General features: G+C 54.3%; 6 protein-coding genes across 6 annotated transcripts; 2 read left to right on the forward strand and 4 right to left on the reverse strand.

Annotated features, from left to right (window-relative positions):
• Positions 1-249: 249 nt before the first annotated feature.
• On the reverse strand, positions 250-2,446 carry B0T15DRAFT_524984 (uncharacterized protein). Its single transcript, XM_062868811.1, has 3 exons — positions 1,702-2,446; positions 846-1,650; positions 250-776 (listed from the first exon to the last, which is right to left on the reverse strand). The coding sequence occupies exons 1-3, from the start codon at positions 2,290-2,292 to the stop codon at positions 559-561; spliced, it is 1,614 nt and encodes a 537-aa protein (XP_062724453.1). The 5' UTR covers positions 2,293-2,446; the 3' UTR covers positions 250-558.
• A 747-nt stretch (positions 2,447-3,193) lies between these two features.
• On the forward strand, positions 3,194-3,919 carry B0T15DRAFT_115359 (uncharacterized protein). The gene is made up of 2 exons (XM_062861544.1): positions 3,194-3,348; positions 3,435-3,919. The coding sequence occupies exons 1-2, from the start codon at positions 3,315-3,317 to the stop codon at positions 3,707-3,709; spliced, it is 309 nt and encodes a 102-aa protein (XP_062724454.1). The 5' UTR covers positions 3,194-3,314; the 3' UTR covers positions 3,710-3,919.
• Positions 3,920-4,128: 209 nt separating this feature from the next.
• On the reverse strand, positions 4,129-5,380 carry B0T15DRAFT_390154 (uncharacterized protein; the record flags this gene model as incomplete). Its single annotated transcript, XM_062864525.1, has 2 exons — positions 4,129-4,960; positions 5,043-5,380. 2 exons carry the CDS (start codon positions 5,378-5,380, stop codon positions 4,129-4,131), a joined length of 1,170 nt encoding a protein of 389 aa, XP_062724455.1.
• Positions 5,381-6,896: 1,516 nt separating this feature from the next.
• On the forward strand, positions 6,897-8,154 carry B0T15DRAFT_524988 (uncharacterized protein). The gene is made up of 2 exons (XM_062868812.1): positions 6,897-7,378; positions 7,433-8,154. The coding sequence occupies exons 1-2, from the start codon at positions 6,957-6,959 to the stop codon at positions 8,019-8,021; spliced, it is 1,011 nt and encodes a 336-aa protein (XP_062724456.1). The 5' UTR covers positions 6,897-6,956; the 3' UTR covers positions 8,022-8,154.
• A 586-nt stretch (positions 8,155-8,740) lies between these two features.
• B0T15DRAFT_491240 (uncharacterized protein) lies at positions 8,741-9,306 on the reverse strand (the record flags this gene model as incomplete). Its single annotated transcript, XM_062866759.1, has 2 exons — positions 8,741-9,166; positions 9,277-9,306. 2 exons carry the CDS (start codon positions 9,304-9,306, stop codon positions 8,741-8,743), a joined length of 456 nt encoding a protein of 151 aa, XP_062724457.1.
• A 2,339-nt stretch (positions 9,307-11,645) lies between these two features.
• On the reverse strand, positions 11,646-16,048 carry B0T15DRAFT_572803 (uncharacterized protein). The gene is made up of 10 exons (XM_062870910.1): positions 15,259-16,048; positions 14,847-15,212; positions 14,129-14,611; positions 13,770-13,937; positions 13,482-13,707; positions 13,182-13,386; positions 12,943-13,117; positions 12,766-12,877; positions 12,150-12,690; positions 11,646-12,054 (listed from the first exon to the last, which is right to left on the reverse strand). The coding sequence occupies exons 1-10, from the start codon at positions 15,866-15,868 to the stop codon at positions 11,740-11,742; spliced, it is 3,201 nt and encodes a 1,066-aa protein (XP_062724458.1). The 5' UTR covers positions 15,869-16,048; the 3' UTR covers positions 11,646-11,739.
• Positions 16,049-16,662: the final 614 nt, after the last annotated feature.

Genomic DNA, 16,662 nt, shown 5'->3' on the forward strand with positions numbered 1-16,662 from the left:
CAAAAGGATGCAGTTGAGATGACGAGCCCTTGCAAGGGGCGTTGCAACTTGGGCAGAGGAGCGGCCGCTGCCAGAGCCAGAACCCAAGAAACTTAGCATGGGAGGTGGGCTGCTGTGGAGCCGAGCCTTGATCAGCTCTTCCCAGATGGAAGCTGAGCGGCCCCGCCATTTCAGGGCTCCCCTAGTCCTCATCCGGTAATTTCACAGCTACCAATTCGACTTCACGACGACTCTCGAGTCTGACGTATACGGATGAGAGTTTCCGTATCAGAAATTCGCTGCGAGCCTCATCATATGCCTCTATTACAGATTCCGAAGGGAAACTAATCAATAAACTTGAGTCTCTTGTTTCCTGAATCATGATGCAAGTCTTAACCCCGCCGCCCCGTTACTGAGTCAAACCAACGCCATTCGCCCCTTGAGGATATAGATACCAAGGTGGCTATCCAGCCCGCTCCCATTAAACGGCATGAAAGCTTGAATGGTCATACCGTCAAGCTACTGCACGAATAGTGTCTGCAAACATTCTGACGTCGTGATGCCTCCCCCGGCGTGTTCTCATCGCCTTCGTTTCTTTAGATCCTTCCACAGCTCGGACGGCTGCTGAAAGGGAGCCTCCTCTATACCATTGTTCCCAAGAAGGTAGTCGCCGAGGTACTTCAAAGCGTTTAGCACCTCCTCCCCAGTCGGGACAATGTTGTCGCTTGGGACCAGAAATCCGTAGCTCCCGGTATCTCTCAGCTTGATCTGGTAACTGTATCGCGCTTGAAGCTCGTCTACATAGAGGCGTCAGCTCAGACTCGTCATTGAAAAAAGTCAAAAAGAGGCAGAGTCAGGAAGCATACGGTAGAACCAATCAATGGCCGAGCCACCACCCGCCTCCATGCGGGGGAGCGAGTCACCCGCACTGTGAGCGTTAACAACGGCTCCCTCACACGCTGACGTGATGGTGTACGGCTCCCCGCTTGAAAGCCGGATAGCCTTGGCCAGCCCCACAGCCAGCTCTTCGAGGTTCTCGCGATTCGGTGGCTCGACCGAGCAGGTATACGCGTATGGGTAGAGGATTTGCTGCGAGTACGAGTGCAGGTCGAGAAACGAGACGAAGCGGACCCCGTTTTGGGTCTCGTTCCTGGCCCACTTTTCCAGCACGGACGCTTCCACGGCCTGGAACGGCTGGTCTCCACCGTAACTCTCGGAGCAGGGGTCAGTCTGGTGCCTCACAGCGTCCCACGCGTATCCGAAGGCGTGGTCGAGGTCAAGCCCGCGACAGAAACGCATCTTTGTCTGCTGTCGCGACTTGCGCCAAAGCCGGTCCGTCTGCCAAGTGTATTCATAGCCGTCCGGGTTGAGGACAGGGATGAAAACAATGTCGAAACTCCTCAGAAGTTTGGTGGCTATCGGTTCTCGGTCATACGCTGCCAATATCGACCATAGGAGGTAGTTCACGGAGCTCGTCGAGATCCATTCACGACCATGGAGGCCTCCAGTAATGAGTATGGTCTTCCTGGGGCCCTTGGATTCGCCAGAATCGTTCCGCATACCGACGCGCATGGCATAGATGTCCCTACCCTCGTATGACTTCCCGATGCTAGTCATATTTGCGATGGATGGGAACATGGCCTCAAGAAGGCGCATCCAGCTTGTAATCACCTGCCAGAGTCAGTCCCCGAGCTATACGCGATCGGGGGAGGTCCGACTCACCGGCAGGGTCTGGTAATCGCGAAAGAAGATATTTCCCAGCCCATCCGGCGACGTCCTTATTTTGGCGGCATCGGCAATGCGCGGTTCGAACCGTTTGTTCTCTGCGGCCGGAGGGTATGTCGCCCATACTGCCGCGGCCAGATCCGGAATCAAGACCGAGGGCTGCAAGGTGCCGGGCAGCAGAGTAAGGAGTGCCGGCACATCGTCCTTGCCTAGCCTAAGATCGACGTAATCCGGTGTAAAAGCCCAGACATCCAGGAACATCTGCTCGGCCGCCCTCGCGAGCGCACCCTCCTCCTCTGAGTTGGTGACGTTGAAGCGGACCACAACATCGTTCCGGTATCGAGTGGATAGTTGTGCGATCGGCCACATTGTCTTTGTGCTACTCGATGGCTTTCCAAAAACAACTTCAACGGCGCTGTCGCGCAGCCATTTTAGGAATGGGAAGACATGGCTTGGTGAACCGACGCGAGCGTCAACCCCATACTGAGCTCGCTGTAGCCCCGCGCCGGCGGCGGTCGGCAGCGTGAAGGCGACAGCGAGGACGAAAGCAATGCGTGGCGTGGCCGAGAGCCGCAATGGCGATCGCATCTTCGTTGTCTCGAATGTCCGGTGTCAAAGTGCATTTGCACTGCTGTCTTTCAAGGCAATGGCAGGCGGAGAAGGACTGGCTTGTCGCCACGCCGTGCCAAGTGACAGGGGGTTGCGCGGCGGGGCGGGTCCACGGTCTCGAACAATGAACCATTACCTATCCGCATTATGCAGTCCGTGCTCCGTATCCTTAGTGTCTCCGTATGTAATGTACTACTACTAGTAATACATACTGTACTGTACAACCCCTAAGAAATCTCATACATTGTAACCCCGAGGGTTGTAGTAACTAATATTGATATTGCCAACGAGTCAATCTCAGTACTCTAGGTAGGTTTGCATAACATCCTCTCCAAATTTCCCAAGCGGTCGAACTTGGGGTCTCAGCTTCAAGTTCCGTGTAAATGCATGAAGCCCGAAAATGAACTCAAAGCACTCCCTAGAGCCTAACTACCTAGGTAGCGACAGCATGAATGCCAATTGCGGAAGAGACGTTTGAGAACTCGATGAGACGATGTCGATCACACCAGCTGGATGTCGAGAAGATGGGTCAAACTCGCGTCTTTTTTTTTTCTTGCCGCGACTCCGATACGGCTTTGGTGCTGATCACAATACGGCTATCCTGTGGTTTAACTGGATAGGCTGTCTCAGCCAACATGAAGGAGACGAAACTCAGCTTGAAAGCCATGCATGTGGTGACTGGTGAGACTGCTGTCTGATATCGGTCTGCTAAGCAGGAGTCCCTGTGCTTATCAGATCCCGCCATTACCAGCATCTAGCGCTGGACACTAGGTCCTCGACGTGGTATAATGGGATGTAGAACCGCTCACTTGATATTGCAAGACCCAACTCGCAAACGTCAAAGTCACCGCTCGCCGCTCGCCGCTCGGTTCCCTCTACGATCTGCGATCGTTTTGTTCTCACGCTCCCCCTCACTTTGCAATTTCAGCCCGACCCGGAGTCATTCGCTTCCCCCAGGAATCTAGTTATAGTACCTACCTACCGTAGGTGGTATTACCGAAATGGTTCGCACCGCTCTCGCTGCTGTCCTGGCTTGTACGTCGTGCCTTGTCTCTTGCTCTCCGCGGCGCGACACTACGACGGCTTCTATAGTCCGTACTAACCACACTCATCGAACCCAGTCGCCGTCACTATGATCAACGCCCAGGCCATCCCGAACCCGGCGGGTGCGCGGGACGTGGGCAACGGGCAGGGCCGACAGTTCACGACGGGCGGCTGTGTCGCGAACGCCGACTGCCAGGAGGGATGTTGTGCCAACAACGGCCAGGGCACGGGCATCTGCTCGGGCATCGGCGCTGAGTTCCAAAACGGCAAGCAGGGATGCGGCTTCGTCGACCCCAATGCCGCTGCTACCATCGCCGAGGCGAAGGCCCAGGTTGAACGGCAGGGGTTCTGAATCAAAGGTACCTACGGGGGCCCAGTGGACAAGAGGACGGAGGACGGAAGAGGGTTGTGGTTTGATGGGGGCTGAATGAATGTATGTGACGTGGTTGTGTCCCTGGGAGTATGACCATTCATAAGGTGGAACGTCTCGAGAAAGCACGCCTCACTGGAAGGACTGATTGATTATTACGACTAGTAGTATGCCATACTCATGGAGTAATTAGCCAACGTACGGGTATCTGATACACGACGATCCATCATCCCCTGCACTCTACACCAGCTTGATACATTCCATGTACCGGCATTGAAAAAAGAACAAAGAAAAAAACAAAAAAGAAAAAAAGAAAAAGAGGGGAAAAAAGGAAAAAAGGAGAACTAAAATAAGGAAAGAATCAAGCAGATCAAACCAACGAAAAGCAACCCCCATTTCTCTCACCACTCCTTCGCACTAAGCGTCCTCTCCCCTCTCACAAACGCCGCCGCGTGGTTCGTGCCAAGGTGCTTGCCCTTCAACCACGCAATCAGCCAGCCCCAGAGCCTCATCTTCCCCACCTGGCCGATCCCCCTGTTCTTCCCCAGACTGGCGGCCAACACGACCTTGTCGGCGGGCTTGTAGTCGGGCACCTGGGCTTCGGCCTCGGCGCTGCCGAGCAGGCGCGCGTCGATGAACTTGACCACATGCACGACCTGCGCGTCGGTGTGCAGGCCCTGGGCGTCCTCCAGGTTGCCCGCGTCGCCGACCACGAAGATGTTGTCGTGGCCCTCGGCCCGGAGGCGCGCGGTTTGCTTGACGAAGCCCCGGCTGTCGAGCATCGCAGGCGGGAGGAAGGAGGTGTTGGGTGTGATGCCGTACGTGGGGATGACGAGGTCAGCCGTGATGCTGGTGGTCGTCCCGTCCGGTTTTGTGAGGGTGATCGTGTTGGGGGAGGTCGAGGAGGCGGCTGCTTTGGCGTTGGTGATGACTTTTACCTTGAGCCGCTCGAGTTCCTTCTTGGCTGTCTCACGCACTGCGCGCGTGAACTTGGAGGTGAGTGGCAGCTCTTGGTCGGAGACGAGGATGACCTGCTTTTTGCCCGTTACTGCGTACTCCTGGCCCAGTTCGCCGGCGATTTCGATGCCTGTGGCGCCGGCTCCGGCCACAACGATGGATTTGGCAGACTTGATGCGCCGGGACCAGTCATGCAGCGTGTCCTTCGTCTTTTCGGTCGAGGAGAGGTTCTTGAACGGCATGTCGGCTTTGAAGCTGCTCCCTGTCGCGATGACTCTGTTGAGGGCTGCTTAGCACGGGTGTGGATCCCGTGTGGGAGAACCGGGCACCCCGGGGAAGCGTCTCGCTCAAGACTTACAGCTCGTCGTACTGGATCGTCTTAGTATGGCCATCGTTCCCTCGCACCTCGACCACGTTTCTGCTCGCGTCGACGTTTTCGGCGACCCCTCGTACGAACTCGTACTGATCCGACGGGTACTTGGAGAAGGCTGGCGCGAGGGGGAGGAAGAGTTTTTCGTCAGGCATCATATCGGGAAGAATGCCGCGCACCGCGGCGACATTCCAGTACATATGCGTGTTGGGCGCGACGATGATGACCTTGAGGCCCTTGACCTTGGCCGTCGTGTGCTTGAGAAGGTAATGAGCGATGGGGATGCCAGCATAGCTGGCCCCTAAGATCACGATTGTCTTTGCCATGGCGACGAGCGGCGTGTAGTGTGTAATTTGTGTATGATCGGTTGCTGAGGTCTTGGGGTATCTATGCAAACGTCTGTGTACCGAACTCACGGGACGGCCTAGGCAAGGTATATAGATGGTCCTCCATGTCGTCCTGATTCTGACAAATTCCCTAGAGCTTTCACAGTAAGATGCCGACATCGAAAGTTCTCCCGATTCCGCATCCACTCTTGCTGTATATGATTAGTCATTTTTTCAATAATCGATCGGCGGCTGAGAAAGTCTCCGACGATGCCTTTCCCTGTTGCCATGGTATGACTTTAAAAGTATATTATTTAGGTAGACCTCGGCGGCATTTGCAACTCGAGCGCGCGGCGGTAACCGCGCGGTGGCCGAAAAAGGCAATTCCGCCTTTTCTTTTTTAAGGCTCCATTGAGGGAAAGGCGAGCCGACATCAACCAGAAATGGGAGGGCGAGCCGATCTTGGCGGCGCGGGCTCTGCTCTTCATGTTACCACAGTATATTCCTAAATACCTTAACATTACTACATAATGTCGTTATGGGGTTATAGCAATAGCGAGAATTACCCATGGCCAAAATGCTGAGAGCTGACCGGCCGCTTCTTCATTCGGACCCTCGGTTGTCTTCCATCGCCGACGGTACCGACGGTAGGCTGCAGAGCCTGTAGCGCAAAGTGTGCCTGACAGTTGCTACCCTACGTCCGTCAGACGAGTCTAAGATGCAATTCTAGCCAGTGCGCCTATTGGCTTTTAAAGGATTTAAAGGAAGAGTACAGCCTTACGAGAGACGTATCAAAACACTGAAAGCTGACCGGCATTATTTTCATTCGGGGTCTCTACAACATGGTGTCTACGACGAGGCTCTAGTGATACAGATGTTCATAGTTCCATCCAACCTCCCCTCCGATCTCTCGTATTAATAGTTCGGGATTCTCTCTAGGACAACAAGCACCTTAGGCACTCACTTTATTTTTTCTTACCAAGGTAGACTGCCCCGTCCTCCGCTAGCTCTCTTACCCTATATCAACAATTCATACTCAACACGCAACACAGTAGCCTACACTTTTGTGATACTATAGGGAAGCCCGGAGGTAAAAGATCAGTAGGAGCATATAATAAAGATAGGTGCATTAAAGTAACTAATTAGAAAAGAGATCGAAGGAGGGGACAGATCAGGGAGATCACTACTTATATATATAGGAAAGGTCCCTATAGTAGTAGGTAGCCTAGGAATTATTACCCTAGTCTATACTAAGTGCTCTACTATATCCGATATACCCCTTAGTTACTCTCGATTAGAGAGCGACTACTATAGCTAGTATAGTTAGTAATTCTTTCTATAGTATTAAGTATACCTACTAATACTTCCCAAGCTCTTGCCTTGCCGTTGCGCATGGTGAACGTGGGGGCTAGTACGAGATCGCAGCAGAATCAGATGTTGGTAACGCAAGCAATGGCGCTCTAGGCTTGGCGCCTCCGGACGAAATAAAATCCTATCCACTCTATTATGCTGCCACCACACGCTCTTTTCCACTGTACTTCACCCGTCCCAGACTTCTTCATCGCCCTTCACGGCTATGGCCACATACTACAGCCTCGACAAGGCGATCAGCTCATTTTTCAAATTAAACACAACGGTGACAAGACAGCAATGCGATGAGTTCGCACTTTCTCGTGCCGGTGAGCCAGTCAATCCTGTGCAGCTACAGGGAACGTTCAGCTACACTTTGACGGCGGGGAGTGACGCATCCAAGCTCTTCCAGTTTCGTGTCCAGGACTCCTGCCTCGACATGGACAGTATAACCCTGGCCAAGAAAATTCATCCGCAATTTGTACCCAGCTGCAAGTATCTTGGAATTATTGGCCAATCCCGACCCCTTCACATTTACGAGATGGACAACCTTCCCGGGACCACGTACATCATGGCGCGCGATACATCTGTCATACAGCCACCAGACGCTGTTATCCGGCAACGCAACACTGTGAGCGACCTCGCGAGGTACGTCAGATGCTTGGTGCTTTTATTCAAGCAGGGGCTAACCAGGGTGGCTAGCTTCTTTGCTCAGTCATGGAACGGAAGTCAACAGTTATCCCCAGACGATACCGCTACACTGCTGGCGGAGTTTCAACTCAAGCTTGACCATCTTGCTCGATCGCTACCGTCGCGATTTGTGCCAACCTTGGACAGAGCTCGCAAAGATCTCCCACCACTCTTCTCAGGGAGACTTCCTTTCGTCCTTGGTCACGGGGATCTCTGCGAGATGAATCTCCTGATAAACTCCAAGACTGGCAACATCACGGGGATTGTCGACTGGGCCGAGGCCAGGATCCTTCCCTTTGGTTTTTCTTTGTGGGGGCTCGAGAATATTCTTGGGTACATGGATTCTAATGGGTGGCATTACTATGATAATTGCCACGAACTGGAGGATCTCTTTTGGCAAACCTTCAAGAGAGAAGCCAGAAATGCCTCGAGTTCTGATTTGCAGTCCATCCGCGCTGCGAGGATGATCGGCTTATTCTGCCGGTATGGCTTCATGGTGGAGGGCAAAGCTGTGAAAAGGGTGGTGGAGGAGTCCGATTTTTCTTATATGGCGTATCTTAATGCATTCTGCATGGCTGATAAATGGACTACTATAGATTGAAAACCGGGCCTGGAGAGAGAAAGCAATGTAGTTGATGCAAAATTCTCCGAATTCTCTTAGCACGTGCGTTATACTATCTTCTCACCAAATGCATTGGCGAACGAGATAAAATGCCACTTAGCAGACGATACCCTCAGCCTAAAGGACTTCCATAAGTGAATGCTCAGTTCCGATCTTTAATGAACACCTATGGGTACCCTTGGTAGTCTTGGCATGGCTTTGACCACCCTTGAGCTCTTTCATGCCTGGACCGACAGCGAATCCCGTGACTCGGTGAGGCGTCCGTTGTCATGAATTAACCTGCAGAGGCCGGTGGGGCCGACCTGCATGGCCCGCGGGCGGCGCCCGCGTCCAATCATTCCGGTCCAGGAACGGACCAATCAGAAAAGGATCACGCTTGGCCTAGGGAAGGCTCGGTGATCCAGCTATAAGGATCACAAAAGATCACTAGTGATCCAAGGTGATCCAGTATGAGGGATCACCAGAGGCAAGCAGTGATCCATGGAAAGACCGTAGTATATAGGCTAGCTAGTCATTCGTTCTGGAGGACTCGGGGGAGTTCTCCAGTGAGCAATTTACAAGCAATAGCCTCTACCTATTGTGCAGACATTGCGACTAGCATTGTTGTGAACCTTCTGGCTTCACCGAGACCTACAGTCCGACCAGCAGATACCTTCGACCGGCGAACACTTTCAGAGGCAGGACTGCCTGTGGTTTCGTCACATCCGTGTCTTGATATGGTCCTCGTGCAACATGACGGTGCCGTTATTTTTGAGGTCGAACTCGTACATCTCTGGAACTTTGGAGAGGACTTGAAGCCCAAGGACATTTGTCAAGTCGTTGACGTCAGCGTACTTGATCAGCTCCCGGAAGAATGCGAGATCAATGCCATCCAGGTTGGTAATAGGTCCTTCATGATACTCGTAGGCCTGCATCTCGCCATTTGGAGCCAGCCTGAAGATATGGCCGTGGATCTCAGCAGGCTTGACCTCTGTAATTCTAGTCGGCTTGGTCCAGCACCTACGAACGGTCGTTAGAGTAGTTCCGAGCATGATGTTGCCTTCGTCCAGCCGGAAATGTCCATAGATAAGATATATTCCGAACTTCTCCTGGGCATTAAAGCGCGTGAGGATGTCGGCTAGCTTCTATAGGTGAATCTGGTCTACCTTAGGCTGGTCGTCGACATCTGGGAGACCGTTATAACTAGTCTAGTATGGTCAGCAAATGGTTCTTCCGCTACCTGGCTCAGACCTACGCCAGTGTGACGGTGGAACGCACCGACCATGATGATGATATCATTTGTATGTATAATGATTCATCAGACCAAGTGATGATTCATTATGCATGTTCCATTACATCATGCATGCAAGCTCAGACCTACTCGCATCCTGTATCTAAAGCCTACCTTGCAGTCTCGAGGATTTCTTTCCTCCTGCAAGTTCAATATCCTTGCAATGCAGTCAGTTTACCACCAGAGGCTTGACCCTGGCCTTGAACGACGGCCCTCGTGACAATAGTACTACCTCGCCAACTGGTATACTAAGTATAACCTCCTAAGCCGACTGGCGCATTGTAACTACCGAGAATGGCTAGACTACTAATGCAATAGGCCTTGATTGGATCAAGCATTTCGACTACTATATAGCGCCTCGGACAAAGGGCAAATACCGGTTGTTGATCCTCGATGGCCATGAAAGCCACTACTCGACCAAGTTCGAGCTCTACTGCCAGTAGAATAACATTATCATACTCTGCATACCTCCACATTCCTCCTACCTCCTCCAGCCACTTGATATTGGCTGCTTTAGGCCGTTAAAGCAGGCGTATGGTCGCCAGATCGAGGACTTAATACGCGCGTATATCAACTACATCAGCAAGCTCGAGTTCCTTTGTGCCTTTCGCGCAGCCTTCTTTGCCTCTACCACCAAGAGGAATATCCAGGGCGGTTTTGCAGGGGCTGGCCTTGTGCCGTACGATCCAGAGAGGGTGCTTTCGAAGCTAGATATCAAGCTTCGTACACTAACACCCCCAACCTCACGGCCGGGCACTATACAATCTTGGGTCTTCCAGACACTATACAACCCTCGAGAAGCCGAGTCATAGTCAACGCTTATTAAGACTCGTATTGCCAACCATAAAAATAGCTCCCCGACTTCAATGTTGGCTGCTGTAGACCAGCTTACCAAGGGTACGATGGCTATAATGCACCAGGTAGCCCTCCTTCAGGCAGAGGTGTCTTCGCTCCGCAAGGCTAACGAGGCGCTAAGCAAGCGCCGGAGAGCCAAAAAAACACGTGTGCGGCTTGGAGGATCACTTACTGTGCAGGAGGCACAGGAGGTGGTAAGCCAGGGGGCTGTAGGTGGGGAGGCAATGCAAGAAGTACAGCTGGATGGTAGTAGTGCTGGGGGGGGGGGGGGGGGGGGGGGGGGGGGTCGCACGAAGGTTCGGTGCTGTGGTATATGCGGCAAGTCTGGCCATAATGCCCGCACTTGCCAGGAGGGTGCAGAAGGGTCTGATTCATCTGTTTCTGATGTAATTGTAGTTGGTTTTTAGTGTTGTTGCATTGCAATTGAGGGTAGTTGTTATAGAGTAGTGGAGAGCGTTCGGCTCGCTTATATGTTCGGCTCGCTTATATGTTCGGCTCGCTTATAATGTACGTTACTGTATACCGGCCATTCCCTTCTCCATTGTTGGGTCCCTAGCCATCTCCAGCGCGAACACCACCTACATCAGCACAATTATTCACAACAAGTATAGCAACCTCCGAACTCAGGAAGTCTCAATCTTCATCACGGCACGCAACTTGCCCACCATCATTAGAAGCCGAGTCTGAGTCTGAAACCGAATCTAGCACGACCTTCGGGAACGCGGAAGTCAAGGAAGCCCTGCACCAACATCAGGAGCCAGAGCGTCGAGCAAAAGAACCGACTATTTTGCGCCTGCCCGACGAGGAAAGCGGTTAGCGGTGCTGCGTCGGTGAGCCGGCTCTGGCCTATCCCTCACTGGGTTGGTTGGCCTGGGGATAGCTTTGTTTGCTTTCCGAGTGAAGTGGGAGGAGGCGACAGTATGGTGTCTGAGTGGCTTGGGTCACACGTTGGACGAACGAGACCGCCGAGGCTATGTCCCGATAAAAATGATCGGACGGTCAAGCATCCCGGCGCGAAAGCTGCGTACGCTGTGCACGGGGTCTTCTCCCGCAGAGCTGGCGGCGCGTCTTCGGCGCGTCTGCGTACCACCGCGAACTCGTAGTTGTACACCAGCTCGTGTCGGCGCTAGTCTCGAACGCGTGGACGGGCCGGAACGAGCGACTGCTGGGTTGTAACATGGTCCTTGGGCAAAGGTCAATGAGTCGGTAATAGGATATGTTTGAAACCGGGGCTTTCTAATGCGGAGGCGGCCGTATAAATGCGGCCAGACGGCGAACGATCTTCGTTGCTCGAGTTTGCCCCTGAGCAAGGCGATGTGTGGCGACGATGGAGAGATCCTCGAGTGCACTATATTGAAAATGAACAAAGACTCACACCGGCAGGGAAGCGCAATGACGCTAGAGAGGAGAAAAACGAGAATATACATATAGGCCGCATAATGTGGCTCTGAATTGGCCTTGACCTCGCCCCCCCCCCCCCCCCCCTGGTGGGTGCTGGTGGGCGCTAACTATCAGGAACAATCCCAGCTAGGAACATGAGGCACAAAACATGTTACCAATCTAATCCGAAGTCTAATTCCAATCCCTTTTAATTAACAATACCTTTTGTTGTCTAACTCTAATCCCCTCTATCTGATTCCGGATCCGATCCCGAAGTCTGCTGCTCCCCTTCATCAGTCGCACGGATAGTGAGCCGACGTCGGGGACCCGTCGAACGCAACCTTCCAGTTCTTGCGCGCCTCTTGGATGGTGCAGATCAGGAGGAAGACGACGCCCGGGGCGGTGACGCTCAACTCCTGGAGCGTGCCGATGGACTCGGGCGACAGCATGGTGTTGCCCGGCTCGCCACCGTTCTGGTTTCCGTTGGCCTCGAACGTGTTGACCGCGCTGTGAGCGGAGGTTGCGGACGTTAGCAATCATATCCAGGTATTGAGGGGATGCGCGCCTCATCAGGTAGGTTCAAGGCAACGGAGTCAACTCACCCCTGCACCAGTTCTTCCTTGGTCAGCCCAGCCCATTTCTCGCCGTCCAATTCCTTCAGGCCCGGGGGGAAGCTGAATTTGTTGGGTGTCCAATTCCATTGACTGCCACCACCGGAGAAAACTTCGCCCGTCCTCTGCTTTCCCCCTCGCCGCGAGGAGAAAGTACATGCGGTCCTTGTAGCACACCCACGAGGCGTTGGAGTCCTCGGTCGACACTTCCTCCCCCAGCGGGTCGATCGTGCCGCACGGGACCTGGGCGTCGATGACGACGCCGCCAACGTCCTTCGAGAGCGACCAGGCCTGCGGGATCAGCAGCGCGTAGAGCGCCTTGGAGAAGACCTGCTGTATCTCGCCGGCATCCAGCGGGTCATAGCCGTTCTGGAGCAGCTTGCCGTCTTTGAACAGGTTATCGAGTGTCGATATGAACTCGTCGGACCCGTCAAAGAGCTTTTCGTGCATGGCATCAATGCTCTCGTACCAAATGCTGCACATCTCGGCGACGCTCTGCGCCAGGTTGCTGCTAATGGCGGCCGGTGTTGTTCTGGCGTTACCCCCTCTTTCATCAATATCAAACTTGAAGACAGGCCTATAAGGGCAATGCCATGGTCAAACTCACGGCTGCTTGTCCTTGACGATTGTGATGGTGTTCGCCACGACGTTGTTCGCCGAGTCCTTCAGCGTTGCGAGTTCGTTTCCGTTGGCCGCATAGTATGTTGTCCTCTTGAGAGCTGAGAGCCATTCCATGTTTAGCATACGGTAAGAGGTGGAGATGGAATGAGTCGACATATCATACCAATGTTCCACATAGGCGCGGCGCCCAAGGCGAATCCAAGGCCAATGATGTCGAGTATGATCTTGAGCTTTTGTGGACTGTCGGGTAGGACGGCAAATGTCTTTTGTAAGCTGTCGACAGTGGCGACAATATCGACCTCCGCCCAGACGATGCCGGCGTAGAAGTTCCATACCATCTGCAACTAGTTGAGAGACTACTGGGCTTATTGAAGGGAGAGAGAGAGAGGAAGGGAGACCCACGTTATTAAGAGCAGTCATGGAGTTCAGTATCATATAGCCCGCAGGGTGATTCGTATCGTGACACTGATAGAAGGAGCTGCATCCGTTTCTGTCTGAATTGTCGTGGCATTTCATGCACTCCCGGCCATGGAAGAAGTTGCTGGCTCGTTCTGAGAAGGAGAGCCCGTCAGGGCTGGGGTTGTCTTTCCACTTCTTTATAGCGGCACTCGATAGCTCAGTCAGCAAAAGTTTCAGGGGACTCGTGGGAGACAAGCAACCCAGGCAAGGGAGGCAAGGTAGGTTAGGGTCGATATTACTCACTCCCACGCCTGCGGTGCAAAGACGCCGTTCCATCGTTTGGTCGGATTGATGGCCGCGTCTACAACGACGGGGTTGGTGCACTCGACGGTCTCCCACTCCGCGGCCTTGGATCCGCCGGTTCCGGGGTTCACGATGTTCAGGGGCGGACTGCCGGCACACTGGTTGATGTAAGCGCGCACAGCAGCTGTCTCGCGGTCGACATTGAGATAGTCTGCCTTCTTGTCTCCTGGTTGATGTGGCATTGTCAGCGCCGAGAAAGCCATCACGCATAGCTGCTGTCGTTCTTACCGTTTAGATCTCCAAACTCGACACGCCCTTGGTTGCTGACACCAGCCGCAATGATACCGAGCTTCTGCCAGCTCGGCAGCTCAGGCTTCTTCTCCAGATTCCCCGTATTGCGCCAGGCCTCAACCGCGCCGCCGTCCCATGCCACAAGATATTCGGCGATCCCGTCTCCTGTTTCCGCTTCAGCATCGTCCATGTCGAGTAGACTGATCTAGACCAGTACAGACTGGTAGGACGTGCCGTTGATGTGAGCAAATCTGACCTTGTCCCCACTGGCGCCAACTCCCGTCGCGATGACACCCAACTCCTGCCAGATTCGACCCGCCGCAGCGTTCAAGTTGCCAGTTGCCCGGTAGCCGAACCATCGCTGTGGATCACAATGTAATCATCGAGACGATCGCCGTCGAGATCCGCAAAGACAACGGTGTCAGGTGCCGCTCCGTTGACTCCGGATGCGATCTTGCCGATCGAGGTCCAGGACTGCGGGCCGCCTCCAGCATTAAGCCACGCGTCGACAGCGCCGCTATCCGACATGAACAGGAAGTTATCGAGGCCGTCCCCGTTCAGGTCAGCAAAGCGCACGGCTCCCGCAGCCTTACTGCGACCCGTATTTAGCCACACATCGACAGCTCCGACGCTCGAGACAGACACGTAATCGACCCGGCCGTCTCCGTTCAGGTCAGCGAATCTGACGGATGCACCCGTGACGCCAGCAACGCCGGCCGCGAGCGTGCCTAGTTCCTCAAAGTTCCTCTTTGAGGAGTCCTTGCCAAGACTCCCCGTGTTGCGGTAGCCCCTGACGGCGCCGCCGTCGTACAAGATCAGATAGTCGGCGAGGCCATCCCCTGTTTTTTTTCCTTCTTTCTTTCTTTTTTTTTTTTTTTTTTTTTTTTTTTTTTGTTGTCAGTCAACCATCCATTAATTTCACATGAGAATCGGAACAAGAAAGAAGAAAAATAAAAGAATTAAGAGAGAGTAAAAAGAAACAAGAAGAACGGAAAAAGGAAAGGAAGGGAAAAGGGAAAGGAAAAAGAAAAGAATAAGAAAAGAGATAAAAAAAAGAAGAGAATTGAATTTTACCATCGTAATCCATCATGCGGACTTTGGAGCCCGCAACTCCGGATACTCCAGCGGCAATCTGGCCGAGCTTCTCGAAGTTCCTTCCCGATCCCTTGTTGAGGTTGCCAGTGTTCCTCCACGCGCGCACTGATCCGTCGTCGGCCAGCACCAGGTAGTCGGCCCGCCCGTCGCCATCAACATCCGCGAACCGGACCTTGGACCCGGGCTCGCCAACGCCGGTGGCGATGGTGCCGAGCTCCTCGAACTTGCGACCCGTGGCCCCCATTTTGCCCGCGTTGCGCCACGCCGAGGCCATCTTGCGGTAGCCGGAGTCGTTGGGGTGCTTCTCGTCCGCGAGGTCGGCCCGCGTGAGGAGCTGGCTCATGTCTACGGCCATGACGTGGCGGCGGCCCTGCTCCTGGCGCTGGCGGACGAGGTTGGCGATGGCGGACGAGGTTGGCGATGGCGGCACTGTAGCGGTCGGTGCGCGCTTGCATGGCCGCGTCGGTGGAGAAGATGATTTGCGCGACGAGGACGCTGGCGTCCGGGCACTTTTCGTGAAGCTGGTCGATGATGGCTGCCAGGCGGTCCGGGGCCGTGGCGACGTCCCGGTTGAGGTCCGTGTCGTTGGTGCCGGCGTGCACGAGGATGACGTTGGGCCGGGCCGCCACCGACAGGAGCGAGTAGCCCTTGATCTCGGAGAGGAAGGAGACCGAGTGGCCCTCATTGTCGCTGTCCACCATCGAGCCGTGCTTGCCCGAGCCGATAAAGTCGACGTCGACCCCGGAGAGGAACTCCTCGAGGGGGCCCCGGTAGCCGTTGCCGGTGCTGCTCTGACTCCCCCAGGTGATGGAATGACGCAGCGGCATGATCCTCAGCGGCACGCTGATCGGGGCACGCGCCGAGAGAGCATGATGGCTTGGGGCGTCGGCCCAAGTGACGTTGAGGTCGTGTAGACTCACATGTGTTGTGCCGGTCGTGGGGAGAGCTGCGACAAGTGCCTGGGAGAGGACGGCAGCCCCGATAACCCAGATTGCTGCCATGGCGGAGAAGTTGAACAGCCAGGCGCCTCAGTTGCGAGAGGCTGAGCTGGAGGAACCGCAGGCACCTACAAAGTGCAGACACTCTCCATCTTGCGACCAAGTCACGATGGTTATATACTCCCGTACCAGAGTATGTCGTCTTCAGCCATGGGTGAGAGAGCCATTACGGTTGGAAGGCGGACCCGCTGAGGAGAGCTGAAGCCGCCTGCTTAGTTCACCTGAGTTGACAGAGCCAATGTAACCCGACACCAAGCCCCACGTGGGATGTGCCCGTTTGGAGGTTCGGTGTGATCGATCTGCATGAGATTGCCCAGCGTCGAGAGCTTTGACATGGCGTAGCGTCGGGTCCGACTAGTCTCCCGCGCCGCTATCCGGGAGCGCGTTGGGAATTCCGGCCCGACGTCCTCGCTTGGATATCAATGGGATCTGGCGGGAGCCGCAGCTGCTAGTAGCGCTTCTTGGCGGTAGCATCCGGCGAGAGAGAGACTCATCTTTTATGAAGCCCCTTGTGCTGGCAAATCCGCAATTGACTGAAATGTTTCCCCCCTGGCAGCCTCGACACCCAGAATAAGAGCTCTCGTTGGCATGGGTGCCCGAGTATTGGATATCTCGGTATTTGCAGACACGTCCATCGAGACAAATAGGGCAATCCGACCGGCGAGCTTCTCTTCCAGCACCGTCGAGATGATTGCTTTTCAAGCCCCAATAGGGACAGAGGCCGTATGTTTGATTCCCGGCGCCATCAAGCCGTGGGATGATTTGTCGGAGCCACTCAAGCACACTGGGGCCGGGAC

This window comes from Chaetomium strumarium (assembly GCF_033439665.1).
Source record: "Chaetomium strumarium strain CBS 333.67 chromosome Unknown B0T15scaffold_2, whole genome shotgun sequence".
Taxonomy (NCBI): Eukaryota; Fungi; Ascomycota; class Sordariomycetes; order Sordariales; family Chaetomiaceae; genus Chaetomium; species Chaetomium strumarium.